The sequence below is a fragment of the Clavelina lepadiformis genome, chromosome 5 (assembly GCF_947623445.1).
Source record: "Clavelina lepadiformis chromosome 5, kaClaLepa1.1, whole genome shotgun sequence".
NCBI lineage: Eukaryota > Metazoa > Chordata > Ascidiacea > Aplousobranchia > Clavelinidae > Clavelina > Clavelina lepadiformis.
In genome coordinates this window covers 6831074-6849124 of record NC_135244.1, presented here as the reverse complement: position 1 = coordinate 6849124, position 18051 = coordinate 6831074, and the positions used below count along the sequence as shown (strand labels likewise).

General features: G+C 35.5%; 2 protein-coding genes across 2 annotated transcripts; one reads left to right on the top strand and one right to left on the bottom strand.

Moving 5' to 3' along the window:
- On the top strand, window positions 1-11231 carry LOC143459983 (putative ATP-dependent RNA helicase DDX4). Its single transcript, XM_076957312.1, has 19 exons — window positions 1-133; window positions 219-255; window positions 2564-2626; window positions 2692-2877; window positions 3495-3524; window positions 3732-3821; window positions 6512-6708; window positions 6803-6919; window positions 7044-7166; window positions 7274-7435; window positions 7525-7691; window positions 7807-7900; window positions 8050-8207; window positions 9607-9715; window positions 9811-9972; window positions 10068-10199; window positions 10290-10359; window positions 10440-10472; window positions 10577-11231. Exons 1-19 carry the CDS (start codon window positions 83-85, stop codon window positions 10615-10617), a joined length of 2022 nt encoding a protein of 673 aa, XP_076813427.1. The 5' UTR covers window positions 1-82; the 3' UTR covers window positions 10618-11231.
- A 143-nt stretch (window positions 11232-11374) lies between these two features.
- Window positions 11375-15638, bottom strand: LOC143459984 (ciliary microtubule-associated protein 2-like). The gene is made up of 10 exons (XM_076957313.1): window positions 14857-15638; window positions 14620-14715; window positions 14181-14315; window positions 13959-14115; window positions 13702-13807; window positions 13016-13191; window positions 12776-12871; window positions 12466-12663; window positions 12018-12145; window positions 11375-11857 (listed from the first exon to the last, which is right to left on the bottom strand). Exons 1-10 carry the CDS (start codon window positions 14904-14906, stop codon window positions 11761-11763), a joined length of 1239 nt encoding a protein of 412 aa, XP_076813428.1. The 5' UTR covers window positions 14907-15638; the 3' UTR covers window positions 11375-11760.
- Window positions 15639-18051: the final 2413 nt, after the last annotated feature.

The following is an 18051-nucleotide window of genomic DNA, read 5'->3' as shown; positions in this document are numbered from 1 at the left end:
TTTCAGTGACTGTTGTAAACGCTGTTGTTCTTGTGAAATTCTGTTTTAAAAATTTAATCATCTGTATATAAAGTCATTAATCATGTTTGACGATGATGACTGGGGCTCTGGTGCGACCTCAACCACCTCAAATGTAAGTTGATTGTTATCTTGATTATCACAATAACACACACTGACCTTGTGACAATGTTTAATGTCAGTTTCATTGAATTTATCAGGTTTTCTCCAACCAAGGGGAAAGAGGTTTTTCTTCAGGTTAGTTTTGCTAGTTTACTTACTTTAATCATCTGCTTAAGTAACATTAGTGAAAATATATATATATATGCCACAAATCTACTCTTAATTTCTTAGCTCAAAATCAAACTATTTTATTTAGAGAAAGCAGTGGTAATATAATTAATGGATAAAGTGAAAAGAATGATGCATTTATGTTGCTAAATCGTACAAATAGTCAAAGTGTTGTACAGTATGATAGAATGTATAATCATTATCAGGTAAAATAAAAGAGCATGATATAGGATGACGCCCTAGGGTTACTTTTTAATTTCTCTACACAAGCATTAGCTTGCTTCATCAGGTGCACTAAGAGATGAACAATAAATGATAGGGATGGATAGGAAATAAGATGAATGTATATAATAGAAAAACTTACACAGCAGTTCTCAAATCAATGTGGCTCATTTTATAAAAGTTAAGAGTGAAACGATTTCATGCCCCATCAAATGCAATAACAGTTTTAGTAAGGCAACAGGCGTTTCTCTTGACCTTTTTCATTTTATTTGTTTGTCAGTTGATAAAATGTTAAAATATTAAACTTAAATGCTTTCATGTAGCAGTTGTTTTTCAGCAGCTTGAGACCAGCATGTAAAATAAAATTCTACTAGAATTAATCCAGGGCAAAGTCACCTTTAAGTTTTAGTTGTCTCACTAACAAGTGAAGTTAAAAAAACAGAAATGTTAGCATGATGATAACAAACTGTAGTGATAAAGTGGGATATTTTTACATAAAGAAACCCTATACAAACAAATTGATGGTGTAGCCATGGGTAACCCACTTAAACCATGTGGAAAACACCTTGCTTGAAAAGACTCACAACCAAACCAAAACTTCAAACCAAAACTTAATTTCCGCTATGTAGATGGCGCATTCACCATATCTGATGAGTGATGACATTGATAAAGCCAAACAATTCTTTTCTGACCTGAATCAAATACATCTTAACCTAAAATTCATCATGGAAAATGCAAACACTAGTCTAGCATTCCTAGATAACGAAATATGTTTCATGGCCTCTTCATGTAGTTCCAAGTTTTTTTTACAAAAAATCTCACACCGGATTAATGCTAAACTATCGTGCAATTGCATCACCATGGAAAAGTTTAATTATATACCTCTTAAACTGCACATGAACTGTATGCTCTAGTAAAACTCTCTTTAACATAGAAGTTACCAAATTGTGTAAAGTTTTATTAATAATAGCTATCCTAACAAAATGTTTGGCAACACCGTTCAATCTTTCATAGCATCAAAAACCAGCCCCAGAGCAAAAGAAAACACCGAAATGAATGAGGACACAAATGAAACACAGAGAGTTATTCTCAAAATACCTTACAAGGCAAATCTTCCACGACTTCAAAAAACAAATTATACACACTTATAAAGCGCAAATTCAACATTGAAATACGTGACGTATACTCCTCGTATAAGGTTGGAAACTACTTCAATAACAAAGCTTATGTACCCTGTCACCTTCAGTTGAAGTGGTGTACCAATATATATGCCCACATGACGTGAGCTGTACTTACATTCGTAAGGCTGCACGCCACTTCACACGATACGATACGCGCTAAGATTGAGCAGGCAAATCGACCGTCAAAAGTCACATTAAGAATTGCTCAACATGCATTGACTTAAAACACGATGAAACTTTAAATTTTTATGCAAATGCAAAACAGATTATATATGCAAGATTCACGAAGCACTTTTTATTAAGCAATTGAATCTAACCCCAAATAAGCCTATGAAAATGGTTCATCGTTTTTATTAAAAGTTTGTAACTAATCTGCCTATCTCATCCCACACCCGTGATTACTTGTGTTTCACTATTTCCACCTTTATCCGATCAGTCGATGCTGTTTTTTGCATTTTGCAACATCTGCTATCACCACAACCTGTTTGAACAATGCCTTTGCACCTATTATCGTTATCATCATCATCTTATCATCATCTCTGTATCATCTTATCTAATCATCATCTTATCTTATCATCATCTCTGTATCATCTTATCTAATTATCATCTTATCTTATCATCATCTCTGTATCATCTTATCTATGAACTCAAAATTTCGCTTCCTTTTTCCTTGCAACTACTTCGATATGGAATCGTTATAAATATTTACACAGCTTTGATTTTAACGTTTACATATGTTTTTTGTCTGATGAAGGACATATGTTCATGTCCAAAACATGTTAGTTCTCATACGATGTTAATGAATTATGTTTCCTGCGCCAGTTGCTTTGTTTGCAACGTTTTGCTTACTTTCTGCCCTGCTTTTCATGTAGGTGGTGGAAAACCAAATGCAGGACGTGGGAGAGGCCGATTTGCCAGTTCATCGTCTTCATCAGGTAAGCAAAAGCAAAAACATTCATGTACATCTGGTGCTTTTCCTGAATTAAACTTTATTCTATAGGGTTTGGGGCCACGAATGGATTTGGGGGTCATTCTAGGTTTGACAACCACAACACAATTGACAACCTTTCATCAAAAAATGGTACTGGTGCATCCAATGATGATGATGCTTGGGCACCAAAAAGTGGTGGCTTTGGGATCTCTAACGGTTTCAGTGGCAGTGGTGGTTTTGATTCGAATTCTGGAGGTATTTCTATTTTTGGTTCTATTTGTGACATCTGTCTATTTCGAATTACTATAAGCGTGGACAAGTGCTAAAATCAAGTTGACCTTACATCAAAGAATATTTGCCAGTAAATATCCCGGAAAAGGATTTTTTCAATTATAATGTACTGCTTAAGGAGTAGTAGCCAAAATAGTATTTCATATTTGCTACTAATTATGACGGAGATGACGACATTTATTTATGATGTCACTATGAAGTCAACATGCTTAATGACTGGTGTTACAGTCAAATGTAGTAGTAGCGGCACACTGACTTACGCGATTTGAACTTTTGGATTGAATACAACTCTGAGCGTAGGTGATTAGTTTCTGGTGATATTTTTTTTAGCATAAAAATAACTCAGATGCCGGTACATTTACTAGTGAAGCATTTGTGTGTGCCATAATAGCACCAAATAACCAATTTTTGCTACTAATTTTGGCGATAGTGGCTTCACCACTAAATATTATTGAAAAAGTTCTTAGTCTGGTATTGTTATTGACAACCACTGTATGAGTTTAAGTCAGCTTCTTTTAGCACTTGCCCCTTAAAAAGTTTTTATTTGAAAGTCCAAAGCAACACACATCTTTGAATTTAAGGTTTTGGAGATAGCAAGCCTCGAGGAAAAGGTTGGTTTAAATGTGGTTGAACATTGAAGTTGTTAAATTTGGTGGTAGTAGTGAAGTACTGGTACAATTTCCTATTGTATAAAACCGTCTTTGCAAATAGATTGTTTTCGAAAAGAGTAATTTTTGTTATTATATTTCGTTATTAATTATATTGGGCTTGTGTTTCCTTCGGCTCGTACTATTGTCAATATTCATTTATTTTAACAGGTTTTGGTGGAAATAATTTCGGTGAGAAAGGTCGCTTTAAAGGCGGCGAAGAAGGCCATATGGCCCGTGAATGTCCAAATAACAAATCAGGTTAGTAATGTGACACACTTAACTTCTTTATGAAAACTAGAAATCTGGTATTTCTGATAAGTTGTTAAAAATAATTATTAATAGAGATAATAATAATAATAACTATTATAGTAGAGATCGTACATTATTATAAAATAAGATAGATAGAGATACAATTTCGCAGTACACCTGAAGAAGCAAGCTTATGCTTGCGAAAGCTCATGTAGAAAAATATACAGTTAACCTTCAGATTGCCAAACTATATCCTGTTTTTATTTTACTATATAATAAATAAAGCGTAGAAAAACACAGGTGAAATCGAGAAGCAATTCTGCAAAATATAATTTTGTCACATTATCTTGTTGCCATAACTACTGATATCGGATGCAAACTTCTCTGTGGAGTAAGCCTACTTATTTCCACGAGGTCACCATCTGTGACTCGGATATTTCTTGTAGCATAAAACTGCAGAACTGTAGTGAGTTGAAGTAATTGAGATAGGGAATGTCCTCGTACATTGAGATGTGAATGATCTTTAATCCTCTCATGCCGCTTTATTTTCTCTTCTTTACTAAAGCCATATCTAGCTTTGAATTCTATTTTGCTATACAGTGAGACCTCGTTAATCCGGACCACTTCGTTTCGTCAAAAAATGTCGGTTTAGCGGGGTATCCGGATTATTGGAAAGTAAAAAATCAATCAATCTTGCAAATGCAGTACCGTGTTCAAAACGCAGTGTGCACCTTACTCCAATTCTAAGTACCAAGTTTCTGGCTGGACAGCAACTAAAATATAATTATATTTTTTGTATGATCCGACCCAGTGTCGAACCCCAGAACCACCGTATTAAAGACGAATGCTCTAAGCCAGAAGTGACGAACATGCGGCCGCAAATCGGTTTGACAACCGCTCTTGCATGGCGAAGCATTCCGGCGGGACCAGCAGTCTTGAATTTACTTTGACCTGTTTCCAATCTTTGCGCAATGCGATATCAAAAACTGATAGCACGATTGAGTCGCAGCAGTTTGTCTTCAATAGATTGCCGGACTCAACCTATGTAATGTACGTATTTTTTGCGACCGCGGAAGCGTTGTTTGTTAGTGTTGATGAACAATTTATTTTTTCGTTTCTAAAATACTGTACAGTATTTCATATTATGACTAAAAAGCTGTGCGGCTTACTCAGCTGTAACTGACAAAGTGGCTTGCCACAACGAATAGGACCGTCACCGCTGCTACAACGTCATTATGCAACGCAACGTAATTATGCGTAGATAATAATCGGCTATCGTTTCGTCAACAAAGTAACATACTGTATTAGGACAATCGTGAATCATTTTCGCTTAACTGTTAATAATCCGGTTTATCGGATTTTATTGCTATTGATTTAGCACATTTGTTTCAAAACTTTTGTGTCGGAGTCGGACAGCGGGGTTTCCGGATTAAAGGGGTAAAATGCATAGGAAGAAATCCGTTCCCGGCAGTTTTGTGTCGGATAGCGGGGATTCCGGTTCATCGGGGTCCGGATTAACGAGGTCCCACTGTATTTGTCTAACACATTGCACACATCCACTAAGTATGATAATTTTTAGAAATTGCTTGATTTGTTTCATCTATTTCATCAAAGAATTCAATGAAAATTATGTTGCAATATGTTATGACTAGGGCCCGCAAAAGTCAATAAAGTCAAAAATTTTTAAGGACCTCGTCTGACCACGAATCAAAGAATAAAGTTGTTTTCAGCACCTAGGGGATTGTTTTTTAAGAAGTTTATAGGTCAAAATAAAGTCAAAATTTACAATAAAGTCAAAATTTTCAATAAAGTCAAAATATGGCTTTTTACGAAGTTTTTGTGTTTCTTGAGAGTAATTCTTGTAAAAATCCTCGTGGAAGCATTGTAAATCAGGAACTGCGACACAATTAAACCATATTAACCCATAAAAGCAGGAAATAAGTCACAATGCCCACTTGGATCAGCAGTAACTTTTATCGCAAATTGTCCATTGTTTATTCATTGTTACGTATTTAAATAATTCTTATAAAACACTTTCTCTTCATAAACGTGGTATTTTCGAAGATCAACAGTTTGGATTTTAGGAATAGCCTACTGACATTCTGTAATACAAAAATGCCTAAGCAAGCTAAATCGTCTTCAGCAAAAGTTAGACAGATTTGTCGAGATTTTTCTGATGAATTTAATGCAACTCCCGGGGGTGATTTAAGGTGCAATTTTTGCGAGGTTATAGTGAAGTGCGATAAAAAATATTTTGTTGAAAGCCACAGGAAAAGTAAACGCCATCAAGCTGGGTTGGAGCAACAACAAGCATTCCCTGTTTAATTTGCTGTTTATTAGAATTTACCATGCAGAGAAAATCGAGGCAAAGTGCCCTTTTCACAAGGACAAAATAACACAAGCTACCTAAATCTATCGCCAAAAAACACAACGCACTTTTTATAATCCATAAAACACCTTGACTTTTCGACAAAATATTACGTTTGGGTCTGAAATCGACAAAATATTATGTTTGGGTAACTGGAGGAAGAACTGTGGCCTCTACAAATAAGCAATTTCGTTAGGTCAAAATAAAAATGGCCCTAGTTATGGCACATGTAAAATTACTAATAGTTAAACAAACTGAAAAAACTGTTATGCCCTAGGCCTATACAGTGTTTGAACTTAAAAATCATTTTGTTGTGTTGGTTTTTTTAAAGATGGTGGTGAGAACAACGATCGTCCTCCGCTCTACATTCCTCCCCCTCCACCTGAAGATGATGATGCAATATATGGTAGCATGCAGAAAGGCATTAACTTTGGCAAGTACGATTCGATACCTGTTGAAGTAACAGGAGTAAATCCCCCAAGATGCATCGATTCATTTGATGCTGCTGATCTACCACAACACATTCGGGTGCGTGTTGTTAGATTAACTGCAGATGTGAAGAAAAATTGTTGTCATTCGTTTAATGCAAATCTCCTATGCCATTTGTATTTTTCTTTTTCAGTCCAATGTTGCAAAAGCAAAATATGAGAAACCCACTCCTGTTCAGAAATACAGCATTCCAATTATTACTAGTGGAAGAGATTTGATGGCTTGTGCCCAAACTGGTTCTGGGAAGACGGTATGTTTTGCAAAAGCTTACACCTTGTAACTTAGTAGTTAGGCTAACTTATAAAATGATAGTAAATACACGGCATGCATGACTTGGATTACCACTCATTTTGAGTTAGTCATTATCTTCAAAGGCTGCATTTCTGCTTCCTGTCTTGGCAAGTTTGATCCGAAATGGCCTGGAGTCCTCTTCGTTTTCAGAGAAACAACTTCCACAAGCCATTGTGGTTGGGCCAACAAGAGAACTGGTGTATCAGGTATATGCTGACTGTTAATACTACTTTATAATAGAGTCATTTTGAATGAACAGTAAGTTTATTGCACTGAAATAATTTTTCTAAACATAATGTTTAAACTTGTCTAGATATATCTTGAAGCTCGTAAATTTGCAAGAGGTTCAATATGTCGGCCGGTAGTTGCTTATGGAGGAACAAGCGTTGGTTACCAGTTGAGGGAATTGCAAAGAGGTTGCAATGTTCTAATTGCTACTCCTGGTCGCCTGATGGATTTCATAAATAAGGGAAAGGTATGACATGTTTGCTGAAGTTAAGAAAAATTGAGAGGCAACATTTTCTTTTAGAATAACTGGCATTAAAAAGTGTTCTCTTTTGGCAGGTTGGCTTGGACAAAGTTCAGTATTTGATTTTGGATGAAGCTGACAGAATGCTTGACATGGGCTTCGAAACTGAAATCCGAAAATTGGCTGATTCTCCTGGCATGCCTTTAAAGACGGAAAGACACACGCTCATGTTCAGCGCTACATTTCCTGATGAAATTCAAAAGTAATTGTCACTTTGCGTTTGTCGTATATATGTGGGCTATTCATGTAGCAGACTCTTTGCTCCCACAATATAAGATTAGATAAATTAAAAGGTTATTTTCGCCTTATTTTTGTAGACTTGCCCATGACTTTTTGAGAGAAGATTTTCTTTTTCTTACAGTTGGTCGTGTTGGTGGTGCATGCTCTGATGTCACACAGACCATAATACAGGCTAGTACGACATCAACATGAGTTTTTAAGAATTTTGGAAAACTCAATCCATTTTTCGTCTCGAAGTTGTTTAATTTCAGCGTTGGCATCAATTTTTTGTGGAATAGGCTGCTTTATTTCTTTATATATTTCTTTGCTTTTTGTGTCAGGTTGATCAGGGTGACAAGAGATCAAAACTACTGGAACTAGTTGCGAATGTAAATGAGACTCGATCCAGAACCCTGGTCTTCGTAGAAACAAAGCGCAGTGCTGACTTTCTGGCTTGCTCTTTGTCTCAGGATTCTTACCCTACCACTAGCATTCATGGGTATTTTGTAGTAGTTTATTATAATAAACTAATACAGTAGTAGTATGTAATTTATGCAATATATTAGCTAGTTTTTACAGGGTGGAGCTAGGGTTTTCAGACAGCGTGTACAAAATTTCTGCCAGTCTCAACTTTCAATTCCAAACTAAGCAAAACACGGCTCTGAAATGCGTTGCCTTTCGCCCGATTTATTTGAAACTATATACTATAGTAGGCCAGACATTATGATGCTTAGAGTTCAATGTTTTCTAATTTTCCAAGCTAGTAAAAGTTTATTGTTACGTCCAGTACTTACCTTAATCTCAATACGGGAATGGTTCAAATTCCACAGAAAGAGTCGTACCTAAAAGTTTTTGCCACGTTCAATTTTACTTGATACCAACGGCCAAACTTTTAAAACTATCCGAAAACTCTTAGAAAATAACAGCAGGTAGTATTTATCTGTTTATGTCAGGGATGTCCAACCTTTTATTGTAGTGGGCCGCATTGTCACTTGAAATAATTCAGTGGGCCGCAGAAACTATTAAATTTCAAGAAAAATGGGTACATCTTCGAGTCTTATAATTATATATAACCCTGTTGTTACCATACTATACTATTACTGCACCCCTAAAAGCTGACTGGTACATTTTAATTAGGGTAAGATTGAAAGTTCAAAATACTACTTGGAGTGAAAATGACTAGCGGGCCGCACAAAAATCTCAGGCGGGCCGCAGGTTGGACATCCCTGGTTTATGTGTTATTGCGTCAGTTCAACATTCAGCTGTGGATCATATTGCATCATTGAGAAAAGTGTTACATGTTTGACCCCAAGAAAAGTGTGAAAAGTGTGGCTTGTGCACTACAGCAATATAACTTTCCAGCTGGTGCTGCAAATGTTGGAACGAGAACTTTGCACTGATTAAATGGTTGTTATTCATTATGACTGAATTAGAGATGTTTTGATTATTTTGCGGTGTAAAATATTGCAATGTAATCATGCACGCAGTACAAGTTTAAAAATCTTCTCCAGCCCATAATTATTTGTTCGCCCATCTTTTGTGTCTGAGACAAGTTTCATGTCTGCTGTCTCATTAGCAACCATGCTGGTGGTGATTGACAGCATATACAACGGCGCAATATAAATCTTAACTTTGGCTTTGGAAAGAATTTTTTTTCAATAGTAATACTTCCAGTTCCCTTGTGTGAAAATGATAACGTAAGCGTTTAGCTTAACTATGTTGTGAAGCTTAATTTTGCAAGACTTGAAAATGGTGACGTTCATAAAAAACGTTTAGGTTCATATTCAGCATATCTTGGCTTTCATCACGTTTTTTACTTGAATTACAGTAAGTTATAATTGTGCTTGCAAAAGTATGTTTGTTAATCGCTCAAACGACTATTTTGTTTCGTGTCCTAGTGATCGGCTGCAGAGGGAGCGCGAGGAAGCACTACGTGACTTCAAAGCTGGCACTCACCCTATTCTCATTGCAACATCCGTGGCAGCAAGAGGACTGGATATTCCTAAGGTGATTAATGTTTATGTTGCATTCTTATCACTGAAAAATTAAGCGGTCTGTTGCGCAATTTTCTTTCAATAGCCACGTTCTATTGAATTTTATAGGTTGAGCACGTTGTTAACTACGACTTACCGCAAGAAATAGATGAATATGTGCATCGTATTGGGCGGACTGGCCGTTGTGGCAACTTGGGTCAAGCTACTTCTTTCTATGACAACAGCAAGGATGCCCAGTTAGCGAGATCACTTGTAAAGGTTTTGTCAGAGGTTAGTGCCTAGTGATGAAATGATAATCTCACATCATGTAGTAAAGTAACTAGTTGTTTGGTAGGCGCGTGCAATAACCAGTTTCTCAAACACAGGCAATGCAAGAAGTGCCGCCCTGGCTCGAGGGCTGTGCGGAATCGGCAGTTGGCTCTAGTTTTGGTGCAGATAGAGGTGAATTCGGTGGACGTGATGCTCGTCGCGGAGGACGCCGAGCAAAACAAAACCAGGTAAAGTTGGTTGTCACTTTCTATTCGTTTGTAATTATTTTTGCTGTTTATATGCGTTTTCATTTCATCTTGAACTTCAATGTTTGCTAGGGCTTTGGTGGCGGCAATGATGACTTCGGCTCACGATCAACGGGTGACTATGATTACAACGATGGCGGCGGTAAGTGTGACTTCTGCTGCGTCAATTACAATTAAACTTGGAGAAATATAAGACAGTTGTAAATTGATGTGTTATTGCAGGCTTTGATGGACGTTCAGCGGCACAAAACAATGGTAAATTTTTCATCTAAGTGAAGAAATGTGGCACTTTTTAATAGATACAATCTCCAGTAACATATACACTTGTCTGTAATATATTAATTCTCTAATTTATGCAGGACCTTCTGGATTTGGAGACGATGAGGATGACTGGGATTAAACAACGTAAATTTTGTTCGGAAACGTCTAAGAATTTACGTTTAAAATAATTTGTCCTGATTCTATACCCGTTTTCGTTTTTTGTTTTGTGTCTTGCTTGTATAATGGCGTTTGCATAGTATTTTAGACTTATGCTTCACTTCCTGATTTTTCTTTTAACTACTCGTTTTTGCAATGCCATGACGAAACAAATTTGGAAGTGGTGTCACAGTTTTTGAAAAAACACATTCTTTTTCACATTCACTGAGTTATGTGCTTGATTTTTTGTTCACTGACTTTCGTATTAATTAATCGTGAAACCTTGCAAAGGGTTTAACCACATACTTGCCAATATGTAATTCCAAATGCTTGTCTATGCAACTGTGCTGCCCCAGTACAATCAGTGTTATACTCGTACTTTTTTCAAATGTGGCCAAGGCTTGCGTTTTCCTCCAAATGCAAGGCTTTGGTTATATGAAAAGTATAAGCTGATTGTTTCATTAAGTGGTGCAGTTGCAAAGCCTTGCATTTGGGGTGAAAGCTTGTACTTGAGTTTTACTGCCTTATTTCTAGTAGCGCCATACATAAGACTTTGGCCTTATTCTCGTTCAGTTCGTTCAAATACAGTGTTCTTGGAAAATGAAACTTATGTTGTAATATATAGCTAGGAGTTGTCAGCTTTATGTAGCTGAAATATTCAGACCAAAACATGGTGAAATCAAACGATAAATGCTATACATCAAACTGCCTGTAAAAATTTAAAATCGCAGACGTTTGGATACAAATTTCAAAACCGTTTTATGTTGAGAGTCTTTATTGTCCGCAATCGGACGCAGTGAAATGTTAGTGAAAATTACCCCTGCACATAAATTATTAGCAGTAAATTATTTCCGAATAGTAAGTATATCCAGCTAACAAACCTTTGAAATCTCTACCAAGTGCAATCGTATAGACAAAACGTTACAAACAGCACAACTACAGTTACAATAGTAGGTCAGCAAAGCTACCAATGGCAACACTGAAACGTAAAAATACAAATTGACTCAGTAACAGGTTTTTGCAGAAACATAAAAATTCTAACATTTCTTGATCTAGTAATCTCATTTCGTAAAATAGACAGTGATCGTCGTGTTTTGAAAATGGCTTGAAGGGTACAGGCAGTAAATCAGGCGGACGCAGTCTCTCTTATGCTCTTTGCGTTGTCAGGTTCAACAAGGAATATCCGATTCGAAAGTGGAACGTCCTTTTGTCTAACGCGTTCTCTGTTAGATAATTTAATTGAAAGAACAATAATGAATTATCATACCAAAAAACAAAGAAATTCAATTCAGTTTACGACCCGTTTGTCGCTCAGGGGGGGGGGGGGGGGTCGATTTTAAACAAAGCTTTACAAACCGCAAACCTATAAAACAAAATACACACTTCATGAAAAAATCCCTTTCTTTGGAATAGAATCGAGGCTGTGTTGAATTAAACACATGGGCGCTTCCGTAGCGATGCTGTGCCTCGTTCCACTTCTGGACATTGTATCTTCCTGCTCCTACTGGATTCTGCACAGATGGTTAAATACACTCTCAGTTCTCTTGGTCCTTATGTACATCGCTTGTATATTATCGCCGCACGCGATATAGTAGAGTAGAGGATTTTCCAGGATCTGGTTTAACAACTTTACTCCAACTCTAACGTCTGGGTACTGACGGGAAAATTGTTCATAAAGTATCAAGTATTGAATTACTGGTATCGTTTTGAAACTGAAAGCTTTTACACTGACAGCATGAGCGGGAGTAGCGAGTAAAACCGTAGTATAATTAAGTAATACATAATCGCATACCTAAGTCATATTCTTTTATCTATAAGACAACCAAATTACCACGTTTCCAGTGAAGAATTTATTTGCTCTTCTGTCAAATCGCTCAGCGGAGGATAGAAAGGGAGGTAAATCGCGCTGATTTGCGTCTGATTTATTTTGATAATAACTATTTGGAGCAGGACTTGTGGGCCTTCTTGGGCACTGAGACAACGTGCAGCAATACACTCTCTCAGATGATTGCTTGGGATACTGGTCGACCTGCAAATATCGGCAGGTTCAGAAAATTGCATAAAGTTGCTCAACTTCAATCAATCGCTTTTATTCGTCAGGTTATTTATTCTAATAATTTTGATATTTTTAACAAACTAACTTTGCCAAATTGTCCATGCTTTTGCCGGTGTACATTTTTCCAATCATCAAGAAACGAAGACAACCTATATTCACCAGGTCCGAGATCACTGGCAGCCTACATGTTTAAGTAAACGTAAAAAGAACTAGATTAATCGCAAGTTACCAAGGCTGATAGCTGGGTAGCAGCAATACAACGTATAACAAGGATAATCTTCGCAAAAACTTTATCGGATTAATTTTCACGAGCGCACTCGCTTACCACCACAGCTAAGTGTCCTGTTTTGATAGCTTTGTTCCTTTCACCAGTAAAAGGATCATAGGGTCCCCGTTTACTGACTACTTTGCTTAAAATTTCTTCAGTAAAAGTCTTTTTTTCATAGCGTCCTGGGGCCAATTCACATCCTACTGTCGGCAAGGAACGTGGTGTCGAAGATCCTTAAAATACAAGGCGTTTAATTTACTCCTTTTTATAAGTTTATATCAAGAATATAAGTTATACAATGCAACTAACTAATCGAGTCAGCTTTAAAAGCCCTTAATTGGAAGCTAACTCGCATTTCTGACACAACACTCAAAACTTGGCAAGCTACCAATACTTTTGGGCCCTATTACAGCCGTAATGTAATAAGTATCCTAATCATACCAATATTGCAATTTTTTGAATTTCTTTTTATTTAATGCTTTTTCTGAAACTAAATCAAACTTATCCTAGAACTTCCAATTTTGTGATAAACTTAAATCTTTATTGTTCTATTTTTTCTATATCAGGATTATTGCTATGTGGATAACTGGGAATATCTACGTGGATCCAGTCCTATGCAAGTAGTTAACTGCTTTAGTAGTTACACGAGTCTGTACACCACCTGATATCATGTTTATTCAAAATATTATGATAACAAGAACATTAAATCCTGTTTAAGGTTTACATTTGCAAATAACAGGTACCTGCATCGAGTATGCCAACAACACTTGCTGATTTAGCTTGCTTTTCCTCTTTGAGAGCGGCAGGAACTCCACCTTTGCCATATGTTCCAGGCGCTGGATTGTCAATCTGTGTATGTATTAAAATCAAAGGTACATGCAAGGATAATTTTGTAGAGGAAAATTATAAACTGAACGAGAAAGGATGCTTGCTAATGAATACTATTAAACGACCCACTACTATGACTAATTGCACTACTGGTAAAACATGAAAATCATACAGTTAATCTTTTTCGAAATCTCTGTTCACGTGTTGCACAAATCCCTCTTGTACTTGACGGTTTATGCTCAAGTCCATAGATGAAGTCCAGCTTGTTCACGTTATACCTGCCAGGGCCAAGCTTCTTTTTTAACTCTTTCTTCTTCATCCATTGTTCTCTGTAATAAATACAGGGCATTTTGTCATGATATTGTGTGTACGTGTAAAAACATGATATTTTTACCTATATAACAAGTGTGGAACTTGTGCCATTCGCATGGTTTCATAAGATCGTTTCCACCCAGGACCTGACGCTCTTTCGTTTACAGATTGTTCACTGAATCCACCAACTTCAACAGAATATTTTCCTGGTGCTAACCTTTGGATAAAAAGATTTTAATTAAGCATGCTTATCGGTAGTTTACACCTACTGGCAAATACCACTGGTACAAAATGAAACTGAGTACAAGGCGATTTTATTTGACTAGCTTATTGAGCATGATAAAATAACCTAACAGTTCTCATTTTATTATAGACTTTAAAAGCGAAGCGAAAATAGAAGTGAAGACGCCAAAGTTGTAATTAGGATCAACCTTGTAGTTGGCAAGTTACAAGTTTTCAATATTTAACAAACTTACTTCTAAAGAAAAAAAAACAAAGAAAACAGTTTATAATTTTCATACTTTCTCTTAAGTTCATCTGTTGACTTCTTGCAATATGGGATCTGGGTATATGTTCCAGGAATTTTACTTTGCGGATGTACACCAGATACATCAAACCTATAATACCCATGTATGCTAACTTTACCTTAAATCAATATTTCTCAAAAAAAAATTCAAAACAATTAAGTATTTCAAAACACTACTTCAAATAAGGAGTTAAGTTATATAGCAAATGTTTTAAAGTCATAAAATCTTCACCTCGCCGTTTGAGTTCCAAACGGGGCACCTTGATAAAGCTTGGTTGCCATCTTCTGACAATTTTTGTCTGGTTGAGCAAACTCCAAAAAAAAATTTTGTTAATAAGAAGACATGCTGTTCTTGAGAAGCCTATAACATGTTTCTTGGAAAATCTTACAGGAAAACATATGGAAATTTAATTTGCAACAATTAAAGAAACATGCCAAGCGGCCTTTTCTGCACAAACATAAAAACTAAATCACAATATTTACAAGGTAAAAATTATCATACATTTTTCAACAAAACTATTTTCAAGGATTTTATCCTGCCATATATAATCTCATGCCAGCTAATGGCAGGCATCTATTTAAACATCACAGTTTTACTTATATTCATACACAAATTAAAACAACTCCTCCAGAAAGCTGTGAAAAATCAATACATTACGATACTAATAACTTGTATAATACGGAAGTAATTTCATTAGTTTTCCAAAAGCACAACAAAAATAACAACTCCGCTCAGTGTTGACTGAGAACCTAAAGATTTTCCTGATTGAGATTGGAAAGGACCCATTGACAACAAAAAGAATGTCTGACAAAAATATTTCACAATGTATCATATGTAGTGGCTTTCAATTTTTAAAGGTTACCATGCCATTGTACCGTTAATTGCTTCAATGTAATTGTACCTAGACATGACTAGACCCAGTTTAACTGAAGCCTTGAACATGCAACAAGATGTATTAATAACATTTAACTAACAAAACAAATCCAAGGTTACAAACAACATTTTAAACGTTTTTTATAACTTATTGAAGCAAAACATTCATTAGAATATATTTTCATTTAGACACAACTGCACTTGGTAGTCTGTATGACTAGCAGTTAGTAGCAGTTTTGAAAGAGCAGTCTAATTCTAATGAACTTGTTTGTAAGAAATGCATTTCAGTTATTTATGGCAACGGTTTTGTAGTTTGCAATTTCTTCACAACAGATGTACATAATTTGCGTTTTTATTCTCAACCTATAATATATACTGTTGCTAACCGCAACACAATACAATTTTTTGCTTTTCCAATAATATCTTAGTAAAAAATAAAATATCTTCAGAATATAGATATGCTTCCAGCCGTTGTATGGTGATATATTTGCAAGTTTTGCAAACAGAGTAACAAACATATCGTTAGGTCAATAAAAGAACAATACCATCACTGGAGTAGGTGCAAAATAACCTGAAGAATTGTATCAAAGCAATAAGTTCTCATATCTTTTCTATACTTAACTAATTATTTCTGTTGGTTTTAATTCAATATTTTTAATAATTGCACCAAAAGCCTAAATTATGGAAGAATTGAAACAAATAGTGTAACTCCTTACTTTTTGATCTCATAGTACACCAGATGAAGTAGGTTAATGCTTGCGAAAGTTGCAAAAACAAATGTTGTCCCCAGCAGTGCTACCATATATTTTACTTTTGTGATTTATTTCTTTATTATCAGTGTATTTTGTCAAAGACAATATTGGGCAATGAATAAAAAATCTTTATCGTTCAGCTAAATAACTTATAAACTACCATAGTCTAGTTCTAGTATGCAAAACTCCTTGTAAACGTTACATTTGAATAAATTTTGAAGAAAGAAGTTACTTATACCAATGTTGAGTGTATTATTTGGATGCAGTCTTAAAAGATATTAGGAAAAAGTACAAATAGCGGAACAGCTTAGAAAGTTGGTTTCAGAATTAGGGTTAAATTCAAGGTTATACACAAGATTTAGCTATGAAGACAGACCCAGATAAGATTTATGTTACAATAATATATAACTACTATGGTACAACTTTCAATTTAGATTTACAAGGAACCAGGAAGAATTTGAACATATCCAACAACTATTCCATTCCAATAATGACAGCCTCTTAATGAAGTAAAGGGTTAAGTTTAGTAAAATTGTGCACAAATAATCTAGTGCATTATGGCTGTCAGTACTATTATTTCACTGAAAAAAACTTGCAAATTTGGATTTATTATTTACTATGAGTATTTCTTGTTAACCCAAGTAAAACTTTTATAACATGATAGCTTAATCATAACCTAAGTCTAGCTTATAATTTAAATCCATAAATTGAAGTAAACCTTAAATAGCTATTTAAAACAAAGTTTTTGTATAGCCAGTCTTCTAAGTTAACCTCATATCTTTAACACTAGGTTGCATGACCCAAAACAGTCACTTTCAATATTTGTTTGTTTTTGGCTTAATACTAAAAGATCAAAAACAAGACTAAGTACTCCAAATGATGTTCTAGCCTACAAAGGTCTTGACCTAAAACTAGGTAAAATGCTTCCAATTTTGGTATGGTAGGCTACATACCAGTTGATTCTAAGTTGGTTGCAGTGTAAGTTGATTTAAGCTATTTAAAGTCTACAGTGATTGAGGTTATAGCTTAGATTAGAAGTCGGATTTAAGTTATGTTCCAGGGTGCATTTCAAGTTATTTCCAGGGTACATTGTAAGATGTTAATGACATGCTATGTCAACTGCAATCTCTAAAAAGATGAAGCAAAAAAGCAAACACTGTGCTGTTTTTTTCACTTAGTGAGAGAAAATCGGAGGAACAAAGTGAATTAGCAGTTACCAGGGTTTCAATAAGGTTGCATCAAGACATCAAAACATAAAATTGCTGTGTGTCACGAGAACGTTAAATCAAATTTAACTTGCTTTATTGTAGGTCTAACTGAATACTTTCAGCGTAACTCATGAAGAATGCACTCTGGGTTAAGTTCACTTTACTACTACAGTAGTTAACGTTATAAAATGTAAGATTGGTTAACAAAAAAGTATAAAAAACAGCTTCAACGAAATGATGTTTTTTCATTAAAATAATGACAGCCTTTTCCATCTGGAAAATCAAAGCAGCTTACAAAGCATGCATCTTATATTTATGGCTACGGCCCAGACGGGATTGTAGGCTATAAGTATTTTTCTCGACGAGATATTGTGAGCGTTGAGACACTATTTCTTTTGAGAAAGCATTGCATCAAACCTCAAGCTTGGGTGTTTGTTATCATAAAGTGGCACAAAATTGAAAATTTTTTTGTACATGTTAATGAGTTTTGTGCACGTGTGTGCCAAAATTTCCACTAGGGCTATGAACTACATTTACCATTGCTTTTTGAAAATACGTTGTTCATCTACTTATAGGATTTGTCTTAAATTTTA

Coding starts and splice junctions, on each gene's coding strand:
- LOC143459983 (XM_076957312.1), top strand. CDS start 83: ATGTTTGACGATGATGACTGGGGCTCTGGTGCGACCTCAACCACCTCA. Junction 134..218: donor CGACCTCAACCACCTCAAAT/GTAAGTTGATTG, acceptor TGAATTTATCAG/GTTTTCTCCAACCAAGGGGA. Junction 256..2,563: donor GGAAAGAGGTTTTTCTTCAG/GTTAGTTTTGCT, acceptor CTTTTCATGTAG/GTGGTGGAAAACCAAATGCA.
- LOC143459984 (XM_076957313.1), bottom strand. CDS start 14,906: ATGGCAACCAAGCTTTATCAAGGTGCCCCGTTTGGAACTCAAACGGCG. Junction 12,872..13,015: donor CAGGACACTTAGCTGTGGTG/GTAAGCGAGTGC, acceptor TTAAACATGTAG/GCTGCCAGTGATCTCGGACC. Junction 12,664..12,775: donor AGCATGGACAATTTGGCAAA/GTTAGTTTGTTA, acceptor CGATATTTGCAG/GTCGACCAGTATCCCAAGCA.